Source organism: Pituophis catenifer, unplaced genomic scaffold (genome assembly GCF_029215685.1).
Source record: "Pituophis catenifer annectens isolate HBS135680 unplaced genomic scaffold, rPitCat1.0.hap2 SCAF_2, whole genome shotgun sequence".
In the NCBI taxonomy this organism is placed as follows: Eukaryota; Metazoa; Chordata; class Lepidosauria; order Squamata; family Colubridae; genus Pituophis; species Pituophis catenifer.
The window spans coordinates 183,201,450-183,226,235 of NW_027256882.1; the positions used below are offsets into that span (position 1 = coordinate 183,201,450).

The 24,786-nt window shown below is 40.7% G+C and overlaps 1 protein-coding gene across 1 annotated transcript in view; it reads left to right on the forward strand.

The window, feature by feature from the left end:
* CYP4F22 (cytochrome P450 family 4 subfamily F member 22) overlaps positions 1–24,786 on the forward strand; it is an 85,840-nt gene that overhangs the window by 51,869 nt on the left and 9,185 nt on the right. Inside the window, exon 10 of the mRNA XM_070938282.1 lies at positions 23,306–23,439. Within this exon, the coding sequence (XP_070794383.1) occupies positions 23,306–23,439 (134 nt within the window). The remainder of the gene's footprint in view (positions 1–23,305; positions 23,440–24,786) is intronic.

The following is a 24,786-nucleotide window of genomic DNA, read 5'->3' on the forward strand; positions in this document are numbered from 1 at the left end:
AAAACCAACTTAGTCTCTGTCACAGAACAATCCGTAACTATTCCCAACAAAAAAAACTGTGGTGTAAATTTAATTTTTTTCCTTAAAATATTTTGAATAATCCACCATATTTTAATCCAAAAAGCCTTAATTTTTTTACATGTCCACCATATATGAAAATATGTAGCATCTTCACACTCACATCGCCAACACTTGGGTTGTAAATTTGGATACATGCAGGCTAGTTTTTTTGGGTCTAAATGCCATCTATAAAACATTTTGTAAAAGTTCTCTCTTAAGTTTTGAGCTTGTGTAAATCTTACATTTCTACCCCATATCTTTTCCCATGTATCCAACATTATTGGTTCACCTATGTTTTGTGCCCATTTTATCATACAATCCTTGACTAGCTCTGTTTCCGAATCTATTTCCACTAATACATTATACAACCTTTTAATATGCATTTGACCTTTATCTCTTATTTGCTTTATAAAATTCTAATCCTGCTGCAAAATACCAGTTTTTTGGGCCTCTCTCCATCTGGCCTGCAGCTGACCATACTGAAACCAAGTCTTAATAATTCCTTCTTCTCTTAATTGCTCCATAGATTTTAATTGTAATCTAACTCCTTCCTTATAAAGGAGTTCCTTATATGTAAACTTATCTTGCTTTTGCTCCAAATTTATATTCTCTATCGCGTGTCTGGGTACTGTCCATATTGGTAACTTATCCTTTAGTTTATATTTATACTTTTTCCAGACACGTAGTAGAGCATTTCTTAATATATGACTTTTAAAAGTCTTATCTACTTCCTTGTCATACAATAGGTAAGCATGCCAGTCATAGACCAGACCGTATCCTTCAATATTCAGTATCTCTTCCTCTATTAAATTTATCCAATCTGTAATTGCTGAGAGGGTAGCAGCTTCATAATACAGTCTTAAGTTGGGCATTTTAAGACCACCTCTTTCTCGGGTGTCTTGCATTATCTTTTGATTAACTCGTGGTTTCTTCCCTGCCCACACAAACTTGTTTATGCCCTTCTGCCATTCCTTCAAATTTTGATCTTTTTTAAGTATAGGTATCATTTGAAAAAGAAATAAGAATCTTGGTAAGATATTCATTTTTACAGCGGCTATACTACCCAGCAAAGACAGTTGCAATTTCTTCCAATTTTCCATCTCTTTCTGTATTTTTTGCCATAACAGTTCATAATTATGTTGATATAATTTCATATTTGCAGTCATAATATAAACCCCTAAATATTTAACCTTAACTATTTCAAATCCTGTTAACCTTTCTATCTCTTCTTTCTGGCTTCTGTCCATGTTTTTAGCTATTATCTTTGTTTTAGCTGTATTTATTTTAAAACCAGATACTTGTCCATATAAGCAGATTATATCCATCAAGGCGGTAATCGATTGTACCAGTTGGGCTAAGGTAACCACCAGGTCATCCGCAAATGCTCGTAACTTATATTCATGCTGTCTAATTCTGATTCCCTTTATTATATCAGTCCCACATATTTTATTTAATAAAATTTCCAGCGTCAAAATAAACAATAACGGAGACAAGGGACAGCCTTGCCTTGTTCCTTTTTCTATATTAAAATTATCTGTTAAGCCACCATTGATTATTATTTGCGCTGTTTGTTTTTGATATATTGCCTTAATACATTGTATAAAATGCTCTCCAAATTGCATCCTTTCTATTAGTTTTAATAAGAATTGCCAATTCAATCTGTCAAAAGCTTTTTCAGCATCCAGAAAAACTAGCACTGCAGGGACCTGGTTGTTCCTTCCCAAATACTCTAATAAGTTAACAATTTGCCTTACATTACTTTTCATTTGTCTTCCATTTATAAAACCAGTTTGATCATGATGAATCATTTGCTGCATAACTGTCATTAATCTGTTTGCTAAAATTTTAGCAAAAATCTTATAGTCTGTATTTAAAAGTGAAATTGGCCTATAGTTTTTAGGATCTGTGTAGTCTTGCCCATCTTTTGGGATCAGCAATATAAATGCTGTCTTCCAAGTTGGAGGTACCTCTCCTCCCTGTTGTATATTATTGAATAATTCCTTCAGTGGTTCCACCATTTCCTCCTGTAAACTTTTATAATAAGTAGCTGTCAAACCATCCGTTCCAGGAGCTTTATCCACTTTCAACTGCTTAATTGCAAACATAATTTCCTCGGAAGTTATCAATTGATTTAAGCTATCCCTCTGCTCTTTTGAAGTTATACAAATATTCTCTTTCTGCAGATATCTATCTATATCTATATCTTGAATTTTATCACCAGTATACAGCCTTGAATAAAACTCTAAAAAGGCTTTTTTAATCAATTCTTGCTCATAAACCTCCTTACCCTTGTATTTTATTTTCTCTATTGTCCTTGCTTTCTGCTTTTTCCTTAACAAACATGCCAACCACCTACCTGGTTTATTGGCATTACAAAAAGTATTATGTTTTGCATATTGTAAGTTGGTTGCCACTTGATCTGCTATTAACATATTAAACTGACCCTTCAGTAAATTAATTGCCTCTTTAATTTTCTTATCTGTTGGGTTGGCTATTAAAGCCCGTTCCTGTTTATTAATCTCCTCTTCTAATTCTTTTCTTTTTGCCTCCTGTTTCTTTCTATATTTATTATTCAAATATATCAAAATTCCTCGCATGTAGGCTTTACTTGCGTCCCATACCATTTCCATAGATGTACCCTTTTGCATATTCATAGCAAAAAACTCTTTCATAAATTTTTTACACTCTTTTACATTTTCTTCGTATCTAAACAGATTATCATTTAACCTCCAGGACCTCCTAGGCCCTTTCCCATACTCCAATTCCATCCAGACTGGACTATGGTCTGTCAATGTTCTTGAACAGGTCTTCGTGTTCTTCACCCTAGATAATAAATCATTAGTAATTAATATAAAATCAATCCTTGAAAAAGATTGATGTCTATCCGAAAAAAAAGTAAAATCTTTTTCTTCTGGGTTTCTTTCATGCCAAATATCCCTCAACTCCCAGTCGTCCATCATCTCCCAGAATGATTTGGGCAATTTTGCTCTTGTTAAAACATTTTGTTTAGGTCCTTTCTTATCTTTTTTTACATCCATAACACCATTCCAATCTCCCAATAGGATACAAGTTTTATATCTCCATTGTGTCAACTTTGAGTGTAGTAAGTTATAAAATTTTTCTTGTTGTTGGTTCAGGGCATATACTCCAATTACAAGCGTTTTTTCTCCTTTTATTAAAAGTTCAATTGCTAAAAATCTTCCTTGATCATCCGCTTCAACTAATTTTGCAATTAAGTCTCTTTTCACATATATAACTATACCATTTTTCTTCTCTGATGCTGCTGCAACATAATGTATACCTAATCTTGCATTTGTCAAATATTTTTGATCTTGTATCCTAATATGAGTCTTTTGTAAACAAATTACATCATTCTTAAATTGTTTAAGATAGTGAAATATTTTTCTTCTCTTCTGTGGAGAATTCAAACCGTTGACGTTCCAAGTCAAAAATCTAGTTCCCATCTCTGGGCCTCTGAAGCGTCTGGAGCAATTTTTGATGGTCTTGCCTCATTTGACCTTTAGGTCTTGCTCCCCCCACAGCTTCTGTTTTGGTAGTTTCTTGGGTTGCTATCTGCAGTTGTTGTTGTTGCTGCTGCTGTCTTAATTCTTCCTTACGCTTAGCTGTTGCTGCTCTGGTCTGTCTTTGATCCTTCGGTTCTGCAAAAATATCAATTAACTCCACATCTTGAACAGCCATCTGAATTTGTAGTGGTTCTTCTTGACCAGTCAAAACTCCCCCCTGAACCACTGTCAGTAGCTCTTCTCTCTCTCCTTCCAGTACTTCCTTCTTTCTTTTTCCTTCTGGTGATTTGGGTGTCCCAGCCTTTAATACGTTGATATAAAAATCTCTTGCTTTCCATATTGTATTAAGCCGATATCTCTCTCCAGAATACGTCACCACTAAACCGGCTGGGACCTCCCATCTGTACTGTAATTGACGTTTTTTCAGCTCATCCACCAGAAAAGCATACTCCCTTCTCGCTCTCAGCATCTTGGGGGGTATTTCTTTCATTGTCATCACCTCCTGGCCTTCAACCTGAAGCTTGTTTTTAAAAGTAGCCTGTAAAATTTCATTGTGTACTCTCCTTGTAATAAAATATATTACAATGTCTCTTGGTAAGCATTTCTGTCTAGCCACCCAAGAATTTTTAAATGTTTTAATTGGTTTGTGATTTTTAATTTTTGGGCCAAATTTTTATATATTTTAATTGTTTTTTAATATTTGTATTTTATGTTCTTAATTCTGGCTGTACACCGCCCTGAGTCCTTAGAGAGAAGGGTGGTATATAAATTGGAAATAAAATAAAATAAAAATAAATAAATAAATAAATAAATAAATTGACACGATATACCTTGTCAATCTGCCAGCCCAGCTCAGTTTTCATCTCCCCCAGCAACTGTGCCAATGCCTCTGACATCATTTCTTTCAAGTTCTCTTGTTTATTCTCCTTCACCCCTCTAAATCTTAAAGCAAATTCCATATCTCGGTATTGTAACATCATTACATCATCTTCAGCTCTCTCAAGTTTGCTGTGAATCTCTCCTAATTTTTTGTCCAAAATTTCTGTAGATTGCTTAGAGGATGGATCGAGGCTTATTTCATGTTGCAATGATGCAAAATTTGTTCAATTTTATCTTCTTGTGAAAGACTAAACCCCTTCTGTGTCTTTTCAATCTGAACACCTAAATAAGTGCTAATGTAGCCCAATGATTTCAATGTGAAGTATCTCTGCAAAGCTTTGGCAAAAATTTCACTCATTTTTCTTATTTGGACCAATATAAACAATATCATCAACATAAACAAGAACTATCTCATATGCATTGTTAGATCTTTTTGTGAACACGCACTCATCAGTTTCGGACTTAATAAAGCCCATTGAATTTAGTTTGTCAGTAAGACATAAATACCACATTAAACCAGATTGTTTCAGACCATAAAGACTTTTGTTTAGGAACCAGGTATCCCCTTCTTGCTGTCGGAATCCTGGAGGACTTCTCACATAGATCTCTTCATCTAGGTCTGCATGCAGATAAGCCGTGTCAACATCAAACTGGAAAACTTCTAAACCAAGGATAGTTGCAGTTGCTAAAGCAATTTTTACACTCTCAGTTCTGACTGTCGGTGAGTAAGTATTTGTGTAGTCCTCAGGATAACGTTGAGCGAAACCCTGAGCTACAAGTCTGGCCTTGTACAATGACTCACCATTTGGTTTCTTTTTGATTCTGTAGACCCATCGAGTGCCAATGATCTTTTTGTTTGCTGGAGGTTTTGCAGGTGTAAATACTTTAAGTTTCTTTAGACTGTCCATTTCAGCCTGCATTGCCTCATACCATTTGTCTTGCTCTGAATCAGGGAGCTGCTTGATTTGTGTGAAATTATCAGGTGGAAGTGTAACATTGCAAATCAAAGGCAAGGGTGCTTTTGTCAGTTGCCAAGAATATCGTTGTGGAGGGATCCCTTTTGTGACCCTCTTGGAACGTCTCGGAACAACTGTCCAATCTTCTTCTGGTTCATCCTCATCCTCACTTTCGTCGCTAGCGTCAGCATCCGCGGCTTGCGAAGATGGAACATCGGGTCGAGAAGAATCAGTGGAATCTTGATCATCAATCTGCATAGCATCAGCAGTATCATCTCTGGGAAAATAAACTCCAGGATCATTGGAATGAATCCTGGACCAGTCAATATCTTCCTCAAAATTAGCAGATTGGGAAATCATAATTACATGTTTAGAGTCAATAAATCTGCTCCATTTTGAGTTATCATCAATACCCATAAATCTCAGTCTCTTTGCTGCTGGACTTCCTTTTCTTCTTTGAGCTAAGGAAATGTTCACCATAGCATATGAACCAAAAATATGGATGTTTTTAAGATCGGGTTTGTAGCCATACAACATGAAGAAAGGAGTCTGATTTGTTACACTGCTCCAAGTACGGTTGACAATGTAATTTGCGTACTTGATAGCTTCACCCCAGTATATCTTATCAAGGTTGGCGTCTTCTAGGAGACAACGCATCATGGTTTGCAGTACCTCTCCGTTGTGAGCCGATGTGTCAGGCGCCGACGTCTGATGAACAATTCCATTCTTACACATCCAGTCCTGGAAACGCTGAGACATGAATTCGGCACCATGATCACTCTGGATTCTGGCGATGCGAACTTGATGTTGGGTAGAAACAAGGGTTGCAAAGTCTTTAAAGATCTGAAAAGTCTCTGATTTTTCTTTCATAGGATATACATATCCATATCTAGAGTAATTATCAACAATTGTTAGAAAATATTTTCTACCACCAAATGATGGCGGGAAAGGACCAACTATGTCAGTGTGAACCAAATCAAAAATGCGTGTTGACAGGCGTGTAGCGTGTTTGGGAATGGCTGCTGCTTTGGATTTGACCTTTTTGCATACAGCACAATCCAAAAACACCTTACACCCCTTTAGATCCAAACCTTTTGCGAACTCTGGCATCTTCCTAAGAACATGGAAACTGGCATGCCCCAATCTTCTATGCCATTTGTGGATACACCTGGAATGCAAAGGTTTACCAGTTAGTGAATTCTCAACATTAACATTTTTATGCGGAACCTCAGGCTTGCTCTGAGCAACCTGTTTACCAATTCTATTTTTGTTGGCTTTAGGAGCCTTAGGAATAGCAACAGGATCTCTCTCTGGAGCATCTCTCTCTGGGCCTGTGCTCTCCCTTTTTGGAGTTTTTATACTTGCCTGTGTTTGTGTTTTAGGCTTTGGCTTTAAGTAATAAACACCACCAATTAATATGGTTCCAGCAACAATATCTCCATCTTTAACTATGTAACTTGCATTTTCAAGGTGGTGAACCTGGAACTTTAACATTCTAGACAAGTGACTCTGACTAAGCAAGTTACTGGTTGCTGTTGGTATGTAATAAACATCAGGAATGAATGCATCGAGCTCTTCAACATAAACAGTTCCTTTTCCTTTGACCTGACAAGGATGATTGGAAAAAGAATAAAGTTCACGTAGTTCTGGTTCAGGCTCGTGCATCTCTGTGAAAAGTTCCTTTCTGTAGGTAACATGCAATGCTGCACCACTGTCCAAAGTCCACAGGAATCATCTGTTGTACTCTGGTTGAGGTTGTGGATCATTGGTTAAAGCTAATGTGGCGAGTGGAGTTTGTGGATCACGCCGGGGAGCACGACGACCTTGTCTTCCGCCTCTGCCTCTGCCTCTGGAATCTGTTCCTCTGGGCTGGTACGTGACGGGAGCTGGAACTCGTTGGGGACAATCCCGGGTGGCATGTCCCGCACGATCACAGATGTAGCATCTTGGCATCCTTGGAGCGTAGGTCCTTCCTTGGAAGGGGTGCCTAGTTGGAGCTCTTGATGCGGGTGGTCCTCTCAAATGTGGCGTGGCCAATATGAATGCCTCTTCTTCAATTAAAAGTCTACAGACATTGTCCACTGTGCGTTGAGCAATTGGGACTTGGTTAATTTTTGTAATGGCATCTTTCCATTCATAATTCAAAGAGTTAATAATGATGCTGATCATTTGGATATCTTTAATGTTATGGCCTCTTTCTCTCAATTCTGTTCTCAGACCTTTCAGTTTGGTCAAATGTCCTCCAATTTGTTCACCGGATTTCAATTTCGAACCGTGGAGTTCAGACATGAGTAAACATGAAGATTCAATTGAGATAGGCCTGTAGCAATTTTCCAATTCAGCCCAAATTTGTCGGGCTGTTGTATTTGGTGGAAAAGTGACCTGCAGTTCAGTATCCGTGGACATCAATAATGTTGTACGAACCCTTATCTCTAAATCTCTTATTGCAAAATCCCAAGGTTGTGCAGGAGGGTTAAATACCATACAGTGAGTGCCTTCTCTAAGAAGCAATAGTGTAATCTCACTGACCCAGGCTTTGTAATTGTGTCCTGACATTTTTAGTTTTGACTCACCAGTTAATGGAGAGACAGAAAATGCCTGGTAAGGAGCCTGCATTTGGTACGCTGGCTGTGCTGGCAGAAATGCCTGTGGTATTTGCTGTGCCTGTTGTGGACCTAAAAATGGTCTTGGTTGTGGCATTGGAGGTGGGCCAGGAGGTGGCCCTATTTGCACTTGTGGCTGGGGCACATATGCAGGCATTTGTGCTTGAGCTGCAATATTGGCATGACCTGCTGGAGATGCAATCATTTGCCTTTGCTGCATAAAGCATGGCTGTGTTCCATCTAAAAGGACACCAACACCGCCAGGGGGTGTTTTGAGTTCGGGCCTGAGGAAACACTTGTGGCATTTCAGCTTCCTGTATTAAATTACTTTCGCCAGCAGATGGTGCTGCACCTTTAGCTTCGGGCAGCCCAGTTACAAGAAATGATTGCGTGGCAGGTTTATATGTAACTTGATCAGGGAGACTTTCATGTGACGTATGCAGTGCTCTTTGCATCTTAATTGGCCTGACACAGAATCCACCAGGGGGAGTGTCTTTGGCTCTGGAGAAGAAGGCAATATGGCGCTTTTTGAAAATCTTAAGTTATCTCCCTTATCTTGCTCAAGCATAGATATAGCCATTTTTGCCTGGGATAGCTCCTGTTCATAGAATTTTATATGGTCACGAAAGGCTTTCATAGCCAGCTCATCCAGGGTGAGCTTAGAGCTTCGAGGAGAATAATGAATTGTTTCTCTCTCTGCGTGGGAGTAATTTTGCTCAGCAGTTTGCTTTGGCCTTGCACTGAGCGTTACAAATTCAGAAGGTTCTGGGGAGACAGGTTGAGAGCTGGCATAATTAGAAGGGGGAGTTACTGACCTTAGTCGTAGTGCTTCACCTTCAAAAACAGCTTCTGTCTTATCTCCCTCCATTTCTGTTCCCACGGCTTCTTGTTCCAGGCGTGTGGCTGAAGTAAGGGGCTGGAAATCTGAAAAACTCCTTTCTGCCACCTTCTCAGCAAAATACATTTTGTATTTGTTTTTCTTCTGTTTCGGCATCTTAGCAAAGATAATTAGCGTACCTCAGTAGCTAAAAACTAATTGCCTATGCGCTCTTATCAGAAATAACAAAACAAGGAAAAAAGCCATAAATGAACCATCCGAGCTACCAGATGTCAGGGCGTTGATTAATCCCATGTTTGGCTCTGGGAAAAAATCACCCTGGTTTAGAGGATGGATCGAGGCTTATTCCATGTTGCAATATTCTGAAAAGAAACGCGAAGAAAAGTTCTCTAATAAAACTCATTTATTTGTTATAAAGAAAATAAAACACCTCACTAACTAAGAAAAGTAATTATTACATTTTGGCAAGCGAAGTCTCCTGCCGGTCCAAGCCAGACCTCTGGCAAGAGAACAAAGGAAAGAGTGTGAGAAGCAAGTGAAAGAATGCGGACATGCGTAGTAAAATACTGATAAGGAACTTGGCAAACTACAGTAAGTCTATTAGTCCAAAAATAATGAAGCTCAGCTGGGAAATAAAAAAACGCAGTGACATATTTCTTCAACTTTATCATCCACCATTTCGATGTCAACTGCCAAACATTTAAATGCCAATAGAATATCATCTCTAATTTGCTGGTTCCGAATTAAAATCTCATCTGAAACAGCCTGTATTTTTTGATTAGTTTCATTAATTTTTTCATTGGTTTCATTAATTTTTTCATTAATCACAGTAGCAATTTTATTTTGTGTAGCTTGTAGGGCTTCTTGTATCATCTCAAATGTTAAAGTCTGTGGGTCTGTTAGAGGGGCACAGGCTTGCAATCTAGGGCTATGAGCTGGGGAGCTTCCAGCACTCCCAGTTCCTTTAATAGGAACAGTCTTTACAGATTTTGAGGCCATTTTCAGTTTAAATTGATCATTGTATTTTATTCAGAAGCCAAAAAGAAAAGTTCATCAAAGTCCAAGAATTTTCCCAATCATAAATTAACGTTTAAAATCCTCCTTCTCTCAGCACAGCAGTTCTTTCCAGGCAAGAGGCTGCCAGGGAAACAAAACTTTCTGTAACTTTCCCTTTCTCTGCCCCTCCCTTTCAAGTTTCAATCACCATTTTAAATTGCTAACTTGTTACTTCCGAAGGAGGCTATAAACTTTGGAGTTAAGTGTGAATACTTGCAATCTGACTTCTCCTGGCTTGTTCTGCCTGCAGCAATTGAAGATGTTAAAAATCCCTCATTTTTGTCAGCAGAAATGGTCGCGGCTTCTAGCCCGCTAATTAGCGGAGTCTTCCCAGGTCCGGAGCAGATTGGTAGGCTTCTAGGGAGCCCTCGCCCTTCGCGCCCCAGGATTTCTCCTAAGGCACTTGGGGGGCTCTACCTCCACCTGCCAGCTCTTCTCTCTCCCCTTTGCCCGGGGAGAGGGTTTTCAAGCCCCAGACAGCTGTTTTTGGCTGTTCTGGGGCTTTTACGAAACCGGGGATCAGACGCCCACAGAGGGGCGTCAGCGAAGTCCTGCGGAGCCAACCGGAAGTCCATTGTGGCTTCATTTTCATTGATTCGGTCTGGGTCTTCAAATCTGGCCCGGAGCAGCCCAACAAAACCATTGGCATCATTTAGTTCAGCAGCTCCCTCATTGTGCAGCTGGGCTATCCATTCGGCAGCCTCCCCTTCATTCATCCCATCAGAAAATTCTATTCTATTCTAAATCACCAATACTAAGTCTCAATCTGTTTTGTATTGCTCTCCATACTGATCTATATGAGCCCAAACTCGGCTGAGGAAGTAAGCCAGTTTGGCAGGCTTACCATCAAATGTTGCTCTAAACTGGGGTGGCAGTTGCCTCATGGGTGGATTGGCCCCGGTGACAGGCAGCAGAGCTGGAACCTGCAGTGGAGCTGCTGATGCTGGTTGCTGGATTACGGCCAGAGGCAGGATAGGGGCTGGCTGCTGCACTGCTTGTTGGGCTTCAGAGGGGTGGGAAACTTCAGTCAGCTGCTGGATTAACCCCCACTGATGTGCCAGGACCATTGGGGCATATTGGGTCCATGGGGATCCCTGGAAAATTGGAGCAGAAGGTGCTGGCGACCACTGGCACTGGACCCACCCCTGGCTGGGATAGAATCCCCAGCCTGGGGGATACTTTCTGCAGGGGGTAGCATAAAGGCAGGCTGACAAGGGTGGGGATGGCGGTCCCCATGCTGGCTGTGTCTGCTGTCTCCCAACTGCTGGCTGGCCTGGCTGCACCAAGCCACTTCTCCTGTCATCCCTGGCCAGGTAGAAAGATGCCTGCACCCCACTAGTTCCTCGGCCAGGTCCTGGATCAGGAAAAGTGAATGTGGGTTGTGTTATGCTCCATCTCACTTGAGGAGGTTGGAACCAGGAGGGAATAACTTCCCACTTCCATCTGCTCAAAACACTTCGGGAGTCCAGTTAAATGATTGGCTTTGAGATAGAGGCAACAGGTTCCAGTCCCAGGAATCTCCGGATTCCAAAGCTGTCACACCTCTCCACTCTGGCTCGTGGAGCGACTTCATTGGACTGGAAGCAGCACGATATTTAGGCGGTCTCTCTTCCAGTCCCCTTTCTGGACTTGCATCAGACTGGCAACTTTTCCAGGAATCCAACTCCTTGGGCCAAGTGCCGAGCCTTCGTGTCGTCTCTGCAGCTTCAATGGCTCGCACCACTTCTTCAGAAGGAGAATACTGGGTATCGATAAGTCCTCCGGTATCCATCCCCACGGCTCCCTCTGTGATCTCCTCTTTCTCCTCACCACCCGAGTTTTAGGTCGATGCTGGGGCTCAGCACCCTGGACAGCCTCCTTTTGGGGTACTGTTATGATTTTAGGGATTCGGGTTAATGTCGGCATTCCAGAAAACCTCAACTCCAATTAAAACCTCAGAGGCAAGCATTTTCTCAAAGTTCCATTTATTAGAGTAGGTATACTGGCACATCTGGGAAAACCTGAATCTGAGAGTTCTGTTTTTCCCTTAGTAAATCAAAATCCCCAAATCCATCCCCTGCACCATCAGTCCATCACACTGTCCAATCACCACCCATCCTATCTCAACATGTCACTCCAACCATTCCTACTCCAGATGCAGGACTATCATAACCTTGACCAAAAGGAAAAATGCTATTTTGTCTAACTACATTCCCTCTACTAAATCCCCTCTCCTACTTTCCCACACACAAGAAGATGGCAGCATGGAAGCTTCCATTGCTAATATGGCTTCCAAAGCTGACATGAAGTTTACTCCATGCTTCATTAGTTGTCTTGTTAAGAATTGGTATTCTCTCCTTATTTCTCTTACTCTCCTCGGAACCTGTTTTAGTACTATGATTTCTTTCTCCTTGTATTTTAGAGGCTCATCTCTCATTCTTTGTAAAACTTCTGCCTTCATTTCTTTTTTTGTAAATTTCACATGGATCTCTCTGGGAAGTTTATGTCTCACTGTGTATCTAGTGGTCACTCTGAATATCTCATTGATATCCGCCAGTATTTTTTCTTTGTCCACCTTTAGGACTCCTGTCAATAACTCTGCTGGGCTTCCGGTTTCCTCGTCTTCGGCGGCGGCGGTGCCTTTTGAAGCTCCGCCAGCCCCGCTGCTTGTAGAGCCGCTTCGTGACTAAGAAGCGGCTCGAAAACTTCAAAAATCTTCAGGATTTTTGAAGAGAGATCGCAGGGTACAGGTTGAGCCCCTGCAACCCCCCCAGGGAACAGTTTCTGGGGAGGGAACAGGAGCGGCTCCCATTCGACCTGCTGGAACTCCGGGCGGCGTGGGACAAGTCTGCTTTCGCAGAACAAGCCGGCTACAGGAAACTTTAAATTGAAAGAAAAGAAACCAGCCTGAATAAGCAGCATATTGTTACTTGAACCCTGAAACTCGGAATCGCAAGTATTAGAGTTTTCTTGGCTTTCTAACTTGATTGAGAAATGCGGATGAGTGAAAGTGAACTGTAAAAATATGGCGCTTAGCCTCAAAGTTAACGAGCGGGCGAGTGTGGATTGCTGAACTCATCTTGCTTTGTTACAAAGTTTCTAAACTGCCACGAAGCTGCTTCGCTTGTATTTTTTTTTTACAAGAGAAATAAGAGAGGAACTTTTCAATATTGGACTTTGCTTTATTTTGGTTCTTATTTGATTAAATCTGGGGGACTTTTTTAAAAGTCTTTGTGGAGGTGGGAGAGGAAGAAGAACTTCCCTTTTTAGTAAAACTAGCCTACGTGGCAGGATGGCCTCAAAGAAGCAGGAAGTGAAGGCAGCAGGAGGTGGATCTCCCACACATAAAGCACAGCCTCCCCCAGCACAACAGATACAGACTCAGAAAAAAGATTTTGATGTGGGAGATTTAAAAGAATTTATTTCTAAAACTTTGGATGACAAATTTCAAGGATCTCAACAGGAAATAGATTATAAACTTCAAAAATCACATGAGGAATTTTTGCAGGAAATTAATGAAGTTAAAGATATGGTGAAACAGAATCAAAATATGGTGACCAAAAAAATATCAGAAGTGGCGTCTGGCCTGGCAAATTTTATTGGGAAAGTTGATTTTAAAGTTGAAGAACTCAAATCAGAAGTTAATGTTAGGATGAAAGATAATGATTATAAAATTGATGAAGTAGACAATAAAATGCAGAGAATTGAAGATGAGATTGTCATGATACAATTCCGGGCGATGGAATTTGCCATACGGCTTCGGGGAATTCGAGAGGAGGAGAGACAGGACTTGAGACAAGTTTGCTCTGAAGCCCTGGCTAAGATTTTACAAGTCAATCCTGATTTGGTATTTCATAAAATAGATAAAATCTACAGAGTGAACTCTTGGGTGGCCAGACAAAGACAACTGCCTAGAGATGTGGTCATATACTTTACTGAGAGAGAAATTAGAAATGAAATCCTCCAAAAATCTTTTCACACCTCTGTACAAGTGGGGGGCTCACGACTTGTAATTTTTAAAGAATTACCTCCTAAAATGCTGAAAGCTAGAAAAGAATTTGGTTTTCTTGTTAAGGAATTGAAAGACTTACAGATACCCTTCCGGTGGGATGCACCAGCTGGGATAATTTTTAGATATAAGGGAGAAGGATATCGGTTGAACACCGTGGAGAAGGCACAACATTTTTATAGTACTATTCTTAAGGAAAGAACACCATCTCCACGTACATCTACAGTTTTGGAGATTAAGGAGAGTGAAGAGAGGCAATTGGAAGAACAGTCTAAGCAGGAATTAGAAGTGCAAGGTGCAGAAGGAGGTTTTCTGAGTGAGCCCTTGTTGGATTCTTCTCCAATTTTGGATTTGATTCAGTTGACTGAAGTTAAAGATCAACGTATAACTAGAGCTCAATCCAAGTTACTTAAACAAAAGCAACAACAACAACAGGAAAGACAAGACAAGAAGGCAGCTAAGAGTACCCCACAAGAGAGTGGAGCTATGGGAGGAGCAAGATCGAAGCTCTTGGATGAACTTCAAATATTTTGCTCTGCGCTCCAGAAACAGGCTGATGACCCTTAAGTGTCTATCTTGGAATGTTAATGGGTTGAATTCAGCACAGAAACGGAAGAAATTATTTACATATTTGAAACAATTTAATAATGATATAATATGTTTACAAGAAACGCATATTACAACTCAAGATCAAAAATATTTGATAAACTCAAAATTAGGAGTACATTATATATCTTCAACTTCGCAGAAAAAGAATGGTGTGGTTATTTATGTAAATAAAAAATTAACAGCAAAAGTTATAGAAGTAGATCAAGATGGTAGGTTTGTAGCAATTGAATTGCTCACAGCAAATGGTCAAATTCTTCTGATTGGAATTTATGCTCCCAACCAACAACAGGATTATTTTTACAAGATGTTACATACTAAAATATTGCAATGGGACTATAGATCTATTTTACTTATGGGAGATTGGAATGGAGTAATTGATTCTAAATTAGACAAAAAGAGCTTGGCAAAGTCTAGAATTAGACTACCGCAGACCTTTTTTGATATGAAAGAAGATATGGAACTAAAAGATGTTTGGAGAATACATAATCCAAATGAATTGGATTACACTTTCTTTTCCGATAGACATAGATCCTTTTCTAGGATTGATTTTATCTTGTTGTCAAATGATCTATTTGTTAAGACAAAAAGAACAAAGATTTTTCCAAGAACTTTGACTGACCATAGCCCTGTATGGATAGAAATCGAGATGGATAAGGTTGAGAGACGTTCTTGGAGATTAAATGAGAACTTGTTTAGATATGAAAAAAATATAATAGAACTTAAAAAGCATTTGAAAGAATTTTTTGAAATAAATTTGAATAAAGGTACTCCAATTGAAATTGTTTGGGACGCAAGTAAAGCTTATATGAGAGGGGTACTTATCTACATGAATTCTAAACATAGACTGTTCCGACAAAAGAAAAGATTTGAGTTGGAAATGGAAATAAAGAATAAAGAACAGTTACTTATTAAAAACCCAACAGATGAAAGAATACGAAGCGCTATAAAACTTTTGAAAGACCAATTTCAAATGCTTATGGCGGAACAAGTTGCAACAAGTTTACAATACGCGAAGCATAATACATTTTGCAACGCTAACAAACCGGGCAGATGGTTGGCTTACACACTGAGGAAAAAACAAAGTATACGGACTATTGATAGTATTGACATTGGAGGGAAAGAAATTTTTCAACAAAAATTAATTAAAGAAGCTTTTGTGGATTATTATACTAAATTATATGCCAAAGAAGAGGTGCAGAATGGACTTATAGAAAAATATTTAAAGGATAAGAGAGTTACAAAAATTACTGATCAACAAAAGGAAAGAATGAATTATCCTATAACAGCGGAGGAGATAATAGCGGCAATTAAGCAGCTAAAAACAGCCAAAGCTCCTGGCACGGATGGTTTGACTGCAGTGTATTATAAAACTTTACAAGCTGAAATGGTGGGACAACTTAGAGATTTATTTTGCAATATTCAACAAGGGGGTAGAATACCCCCATCTTGGACAACTGCTTATATATCTTTGATACCAAAGGAACAAGTTGGTCCTAAAAAACCAGAGAACTACAGACCAATATCTCTTTTGAACACAGACTATAAAATTTATGCGAAGGTATTAGCCAACAGGTTGATGCCAGTAATCCAAAAAGTGATTCATGAGGACCAAGCGGGATTTATTGAGGGCAGATACATGAAGGACAATGTAAGGCAAGTAATAGACTTATTGGAATATCTTGATAAGAATAAACAGATTTCTGCAGTGCTGGTTTTTTTGGATGCGGAGAAGGCCTTTGATAGAGTGGATTGGAATTTTCTACTAAAGACTTTAAAAAAGATGGGCTTTGGGGACCAATTTATACAGGCGATTTCAGCAATTTATCAAGAGCAAAAAGCACAGATTATTATTAATGGAAGTTTGACGACAGAGTTTAAAATTGAAAAAGGAACAAGACAGGGATGTCCGTTGTCCCCACTTTTATTTATTTTAACATTGGAAGTCTTGCTAAATACAATACGGGACTCAAAAATTCTGAAAGGCATAGTGATAAGGCAAGAGGATTATAGAATAAAGGCATTTGCAGATGATCTGGTTGTTACCCTATCACAACCAATGGAATCAACAATCCTGATGAACGACATTATACAAGACTATGGTAGAGTTTCAGGTTTTAGACTGAATTCAAAAAAGACTAAAATGATAGTTAAGAATATGACACAAGATCGTAAACATGAGCTTGAAAGGAGGGCAGGTTTTGAAATTGTACCTAAGGTAAAATATCTTGGAGTTCAGGTTGCAGAATCAAATATGAAATTGTTTCAAAATAATTACGAGGTGTTGTGGCGAGAGGTTCAGAAAGACATGGAGACTTGGAAAAAGCTGCAACTGTCTTTACTTGGAAGAATAGCAGCAGTTAAGATGAATATTTTGCCAAGATTTCTGTTTTTGTTTCAAATGATTCCGGTGCTTAAAAGTGATAAACAACTGAAAGTCTGGCAGTCTGGCGTGAATAAGTTTGTCTGGAACGAGAAAAAGCCGAGAGTGAAATTGAAAATTATGCAAGATGTTCCAGAAAGAGGAGGTCTTAAACTCCCAAACTTACAGTTATATTATGATGCAGCAGCTTTAACTTTAACAAGCGATTGGTTTGGAAATAAGAAGGCTGGAATATTGAATGCAGAAAGTTTTGATCTTGAATTTGGATGGCATGCTTATTTATTTTACGACGACAAAATAGATAAAGTATTTAAAAGTCATATACTTAGAGAATCTTTGATGAGAGTTTGGAAGAAGCACCGACTCAAATGGGATTATAAAATACCGTTATGGCTGGATCTTGGTCATACTTTGTGGAATACAAATATAATGTCACTCGGGGGGTTTTTATACAAAGAGGTTCTTTTTACAGATGCGGGCAGATGGCAGCTGAAGACATTACAGACACTGTTGGACGAAGGAATTAATTTAAATTGGTTACAATATAATCAATTACAATTGAGATGGAAAGAGGACCAAAAAACTGGTATTATGTTGCATGAGGAAGAATTGGTTAGACATATAAGAGAGAAAGGTCCAATGCATATTAAAAGGCTTTATAATGTTTTGCTAGAAAGGGATTCAGAAACTGAATTAGTTAAAGATTGTATGATTAAGTGGGCACAAAATTTTGAAGAACCAGTGATGTTGGAAACATGGGAAAATATTTGGGTTCAGAATGTTAAATTTACACAGTCCCAGAACCTGAGGGAAAATTTCTACAAAATGTTTTATAGATGGCATTTAGATCCCAAAAAGTTGTCATGTATGTACCCTAATGTTCAGCCAAAATGTTGGAGATGCGAATGTTTGGATGCTACGTATTATCATGTTTGGTGGACCTGTAGGAAAGTTAAGGCTTTTTGGATAAAAATTTGGTGGGTCATGCAGAATGTTTTGAAGAAAAAAATTCAATTTTCTCCACAACTGTTTTTATTGGGTATAGTTAAGGGTTTTACACGGGGTGAAATAAAATTAATATTGTATATGATAACTGCAGCAAGATTGTTGATAGGTAAATATTGGAAGAATGAAGCTTTGCCTACTATCGAGGAATGGACTTTGAAGATGGCTAGTTTTGCAGAGATGGCGAAGATTTCAGCGTATTTAAAGGATTGTTCACAAGAGACTTATGAATGGGAATGGAAAAGGTGGATAGAATATGTTCAGAACAAATACCAAACTAGAAAGTATCAAATAGCTTTTATTTGAAAATAATGTATTAGAAATATTAAAGAGGAAAAATTATATAGGGGGAGGGATGGGTTCAGGCTTATATATTAGTGTTATTAGTTATGAGTATGTAATAGGGAAGTCCGGGGGGGGGGGTGGGTCAGGGAGGGTTAGGGAGGATGGGAAGTTTGGGGAGGGAGGTGGGGGGGTGAAAAAAGGGGTGAAAATGTAATTGTAAAACTTTTTGCAATAAAAAAAAAAAAATAACTCTGCCATTATTTCTACTAAATTTTCTCCTTTTTCTTCCTCCATATTCTGGAATCCCAGGTAATAGTCAACCCTATCCATTTCCAATGAGATTATTATTTTTTCTTTATTTTTATCTGCCAATGTAAATCTATTATCAACTTCATCCACTTTTTTCTCTGTGTTCAACTTTTTCTTTTACTTTCTGTATACATTGTTCATTATTTGCCATCATTTGTTGGACATTCTCGAGTTTATCTTCTACTTTCTCTAATTTATCATCTACTTTCCCTATTTTTTCTTTAACTTCTTTGAGATCATCGTGCAGCACTTAGATCATTCCTTTCAGTTTTATCTGCATTGCATTCGCTTTCTCTTGATGTACTAGAGCGTCCAAGGTCCTCTGTCCAGAAGAGCTCGAGGCTGATGAGGCGGCGGCTGCTGATGGTGCTGACGCTGTTTTCCTCATCTTGAATCTTTTTAGTATTTGTAATCCACCAGGAAAAGAGTGTCAGTTTGGAAGCCTTTTAGTATCCAATTATAATCCAAAAATGAAAATAGAAAGAAAGAAAGAAAGAAAGAAAGAAAGAAAGAAAGAAAGAAAGAAAATGAGAAAAACGGAGTAGACAAAAAAACCAAAAGAAAAACCACAAATCACTTGTAATCCAAAAATCCAAAGGTTCCAAAATTTTCAATCTTTTGACCACCTTTCTTCTGCTTGTTGTTTTCTTTGGGTTCTTCAGACCTTAATCCTTTAATATCCAGTCAAAGAGGATAGTATATCAATCAATTGTAATCCACATAGGCCTACCAAACCCAGTTGTTTTATATTGCCTAAGAAGATATTCACAGAGTTTACAGAGCTAGAAAAAAGAGAGGAAAAAAATAAAGTTTTTTACTGCCTATATTTCCCTTTGAGTTTCAAGAGCTGTTTAAAAATAACAAGTTTCACTGTTACCCTCTCTATCTCAGTTTTCAGTCTGACCAATTTGTAACACCAAGGTTATTTCTAGTAGTCAATTTATATCTTTATTTGCACAGTTTCTCAAGGTTGTATCTGCAGTTGCAGCTCCCAATCTCTACTTCTAACTTTTGCTACTGTGTTTCCCTGAAAATAAGACCCTGTCTTATATTTTTTTTGAACCCTGAAATAAGCGTTTGGCCTTATTGCCATGCGCTTAAAAGCCTAATTGGGCTTATTATCAGGGGATGTCTTATTTTGGGGAAAACAGGGTAGTAGATGGCACTCTGGCTCTGCTACTCTCTCTTCCTCCTATCCTTTCTCTTTCAAACAGTATATCCGGTTTAGACTTTGGGAAAAATAAAATAGTAGCAAAAAAGGCAAATCAGCTTATCCAAGTGTTGTGAAATTCAAAACTTTTCTACAATCCAAGAATATATTTGAGATATCCAGTCTAGCTTTTAGTACAAGATATTTTCACTCTTTTTAAAAAGTTTCTCCAGGCTCACTTCCTATTCTAGAGACAGCTCAAAAAGCTCTCCTCGCTGCTTTACAGGGGAGGTGGAAAAAAACCCCAATCCACCTCCTTTTTGGAGTCTAAAAGTTTCTCCAGGCTCATTTCCTGTTCCAGAGATGGCTCAAAAAGCTCTCCTTACTGCTTTACAGGGGGTGGAGGAAAAAAAATGCAAATCCACCTCCTTTTGGGAGTCCCACTTCCACCCGCTATTTCCCAGGGGAACTCTTAACTCAATTCTAGGGGGAAAAAAATCTAAATTGGAAATCTCTCACCAGATCAATGTTGAGTCATTTTGTTGTCGTTTAATATATTAAGAATTACTCAATATACCCTTAAGGTTCCAATGTCCCAATATCTAAAAATTCCAAAAAAGCCAATTATTAATAAAATTTAATCCGTCCCAGAATTATACCTCCAAATCCCCTAAATTTGTAGTCCTTAAAAGCTGTTTGATAATATACAGTCTTTATAATTTTCCAGTTTACACCTTCCCAATTCCCAATAAAAGTTGGAAGATATCCAGTGGTGGGTTCCAACCGGTATTACTACCGGTTCTCTTCGTGCACGTGCTTTGCGTGCGATCGCCAAACTTGTGCTCCGCGCAAGCATGTTAGGTTTCTGGCCATCTGAGGTGCAGCAATCCACTCTGCCATGCCTATCAGCTGGGCTAAAAACCAAGAAATAAAGGTAGGAATAAAGCGGTGGGCCCAGCTCCCAGTCACAGAGAACTGGTTCGGTGACGTCACATCGTCACTGTTACCACCTGGGCCGAACTGGGAGCAACCCACCACTGAAGTTATCTCAGTTTCAATGCTCTGTCCACGAACTGCTTCAGCACAAAACTTATTGTCCCAGTTGTCACAGCTTGTGACTTGCCAAAATGGCTGTCGTCCCTGCTGCCATTCGGATCAACAACACTTTCTTCAGATCAACAAGGAAATTGTGTCTCGTGATCGACAAAGCACCTCTCCTTCTTTCACCACCCCTCCAGAGTGGCTTTGAACCTGTAGGGTCTCCCGGGAAGCAGATACCAGCTGGTTTTCACAGAGCTCGGCGGAACTCCGCTATTTTCCAGCTGTTCCCACCATGACACCAATTGGTCTCCTTCACATTTGAAAGGCATTTTCAAAGCAGTCACTCAGTTAGTGGATGTCTTACCAGTCCTTCTCTTCTCTTTTAATTAAATCTTTCTGCTTTATATTTTTTTTTCTTGGCATATTCCAAAAATTTCACAGATCCTTCACAAAGAACCACTTCTAATTTAACTGGAATACATTGTTTCATTCTCAGTTTTTCTGGTTATAGAACAGTGGGAAGTATGCTCTTCTCCTTCACTCATCATTTCTCCCTTTAATGATGTTTGGATGTACTTGCAAGAAAAGGAAGCATTTAACTTTGGAGCCACCTGGGTGAGGGCAGCCTGCTGCATCCAGGCCTGGCTGCATCCCCCAAGCAGCGATCCTAGCCCTGGCTGCTGCCACCACCAGCTTAGCCCCAGCCCACTGGGTGCTCCTGGCCAGTCTTCTGGGGACTGTGCACATCACCTGGAGAGACCGGTGGGCAAGGACTCCGCTTCCTCCCCTCCCTCTTTTGGCCAGATTTACAAAGAAAGGGCTAGGAACTTCAAGCCAGATGCACCTTGCAGCCCCTACCTCACCTACCCACACTGGCAGCTCTGGACTGGGCAGCCTTGGCTTTCCTGGTTGGCCATGATCCCCCGATCCTTGCCTGTCCTTCCCTTCTTCCATTGACTATTGGCAGAGAGGAAGGCAAGCCAGGGCTGAGCTGCCACTGCTTGCTTCCTCCCCTCCGCATCTCACCCCCTCTCCCAGACTGTCCACAGCTGCTGGGCCTTGGGTGCTGTGGCTGCCAGTGAGTGGGTAGCCAGGGACTGCGAGGCTATGCTGCCCGCATTGCCCCTCCACCAGCTGGCCCTTCCTTGCCCGCCCAATCAGAGCGGAGTGTGGGAGTGCCTGGCTTCCTGACTAACCACTCACCTGGTAAGGTGTGAAGTAAGGCTGACGGCAGGGAGGGCGACCTGCTCTGGGCCCAGTACACTCAGCTGAAGGGGCTCCTCCGGGGGACACAGCGAGGCTCGGACACCTTTTGGGCCTGATTCTTGGCTTCTGTGGGGCCTCCGGACAGATGCCACTTGCTTGCCCTCCCCTCCGCCTCAGGTCCCACATTCAGTCCGCAATGGGATGATGCAATGCTTCTGGGCCAGCTAGCCGGCAGCTGGGCGGGTGAGTGGAGGGGGCGGCCCTCAGGGGAGAGCACCATATTTGGGCCAAGGCTGCTCCTCACTGGGTGCAGTGAGGTGCATGCATGCAGCCCTGGGACATCCACCTGCCTGCCAGGAGCACCGCCGCCGGATCCTGGCCTGTTGAGATCTAAAGGGCAGGGCACTCAGCTGGCGGAGGTGCATGGAAACTCTGGAGCCCCTTGAGGCCTTCAGGACCGATCAGGTCATTCAAGGCTTTGTTCCCCAGGAATGGCTCTGTTGTGGAGGACTGTGTGCCCGGACCAGGCATTTTCTCTTAGGCCTCCCACTGGAGGCCCTGCAGAAGCCAAGATCTGGGCCCAAAAGGCAGCCGAACCTCGCTGTGTTGGCCCCCGTGGCCCTTCAGGCCCTGAGCAGGTCTTCCTCCCCCACCATTGGCCTTACCGTCTCAGGCAAGGCGAGGAGTAGCTGGGAGGGGACAGGCGAGGGGCAGGGCCAGCCAGTGGTGGGGTCAGCTGGTTCGCCAAACTGCAGAAAAGGTTAGCCACCGGTTCTCTGAAACTGGTGCAAACCGGCTGAATCCCACCACTGTACTGTACCCCAAAGTCTCGCTAAATAATGAGTGTTCTGTTCCCCAGGCATCTGGCTCCAGTGGGAACAGGCAGATAAACTCTAGCAAACAGGTTTTCATGCAGATTATATTTATTTGGGAATCCTTGAATACATAAGACTTACAATCATAGTGAGTCCAGGTGAGGTGCATCCACATTTCATAATCTGTCCCATTTCCTAGTGTAAAAGGATGGAAGTTTGTCCCCCTGTTCAGAAAGCATGTTCTCTCTTCTGAGGTAATTCAACATATGGCCAGGTCTTTGTTCTAAAAACCCCGGCAGAGAGCCTCAGGGACCAATCAGACACACAGATAAGGTCACATGTCATGGACTACATTTCCCATAATGCAATCTCTCACTACATCTCCCACAATGCAATCTCTTAAGGAGACAGCTCTTAATCCTTAATCCTTAAGGTAACTAACTCACCACAACTCACAGACAGTAACAGCACAATGAGGCTTGGTACCATTTAATGCTGTAAACCACCCAGAATCATTTCATTACAAGATGTTTAGCAAATAAATTTAATAAGTAAGCAAACAAGCAAGTAAGCAAACAAATAAATAAATGTCTCTTCTCAGGAAAGACCTCTCCTTCATGCCCTTCACCACCATGTGCATCAAGGAGAGCCTGCGCCTGCACCCTCCAGTCACAGTCATATCTCGACGCTGCACTGAAGATGTGTACCTTCCTGATGGACGAGTTATCCCTAAAGGTATGTGCTATGGAAGGACTCCCATGCCATCCTTTGTTAATTATCTGTATCTGGCATTTAGATTCTCTTCTTCCCTCTATGACTTTATTCCAGTGGTGAAATCTAAAAATTTTCCCTACCAGTTCTGTGGGCGTGGCTTGGTGGTCATGTGATTGGGTGGTCATGGCCAACTCAATGTCACTCACGTCAAGGGGTGCCTCGCCTGGCCCCTCTCCTCCCAGCTATTCCTTGTCACACCCAGCCTCAACATACCTATAGTGCTGTAAAAATGTTGTTCACCTTTTTTCAACTTTATTATCTACATACTATAGATGTACTTTTATGGACCACTGAAAGGAGGAAATGGCTCACATGCTTTGCCCAAGAGTGTGATAGGCAACAGGCTTTTAAGGGGCTGCCAGAAAGAAGGGGGGGCTATGTATTTTCCAAAGCACCAGAAGGCAAAACAAGAAGCAATGGATGGAAACTGAACAAAGAGAGAAGCAACCTAAACTAAGGAGAAACTTCCTGACAATGAGAACAATTAACCAGTAGAATTGCTTCACTAGAAAGGGCTTTCTTTTGCTCCAGAAGAAAATCAGAATAAAGGAAAAGCCTTCACAGGAAGAGGCTTTTTTGTTCTGCTGCGGAAGAAAAACAGAAGACACAGAGAAACCTACTCTGGAAGAGGCGCTCTGCTTTTGCTCCAGAGGAAGCAAAAGGCAGTTTCTTTTGAGGCAGTTCCTCAATTCAGGCAAGGTGGTTTGCAGCAACATTTTAAGGAGGTGATAATTGCTCTTAGCTGAATGCCCAGACATCTCATTAAAGCTAGTATTCCTTTCCCTGCTTTTGGGGGGGGGGAGGGGGAAGCGGCAGAAAGTGTCCCTTTATTCTAGCTGAGGGCAAATGAGACTAAGACTCATTTGCTGTTTCTTAGCTCAGCTGAGTCGGCAATCGCTCTGCCGTGTGAATCAGCTGAGCTAATAAACAACAGAATATAGGAGAGGTGAGAGGAGGGAGAGGGCAGGTGGGGCAATCAAAATTATCTTTACTTGTTCTCCGAACCAGTCAAAGTTTTCCCTACCCAGACAGCAGAACCAGTCCGAACTGGTAGCATTTCACCCCTGCTTTATTCCCTGCCTGCATTAGCAGTTGTTCCAGGCTACTATGCTATCATATTTTGGGCTCCATGAGGATTAAACTTGTTATAAAGTAAACAAAGTGCAAAGTATATTGAATAAGAAAAAGATCCCAGTTTGGGATCTTTTATACTGTATTGAGAGTGTGTATTAGAGTTTCTTTTACAGCATGTATCTGATGTAAGCTGAATGAGACTGTTTTGCTTTCTCAAATGCTGCAATGGCCATT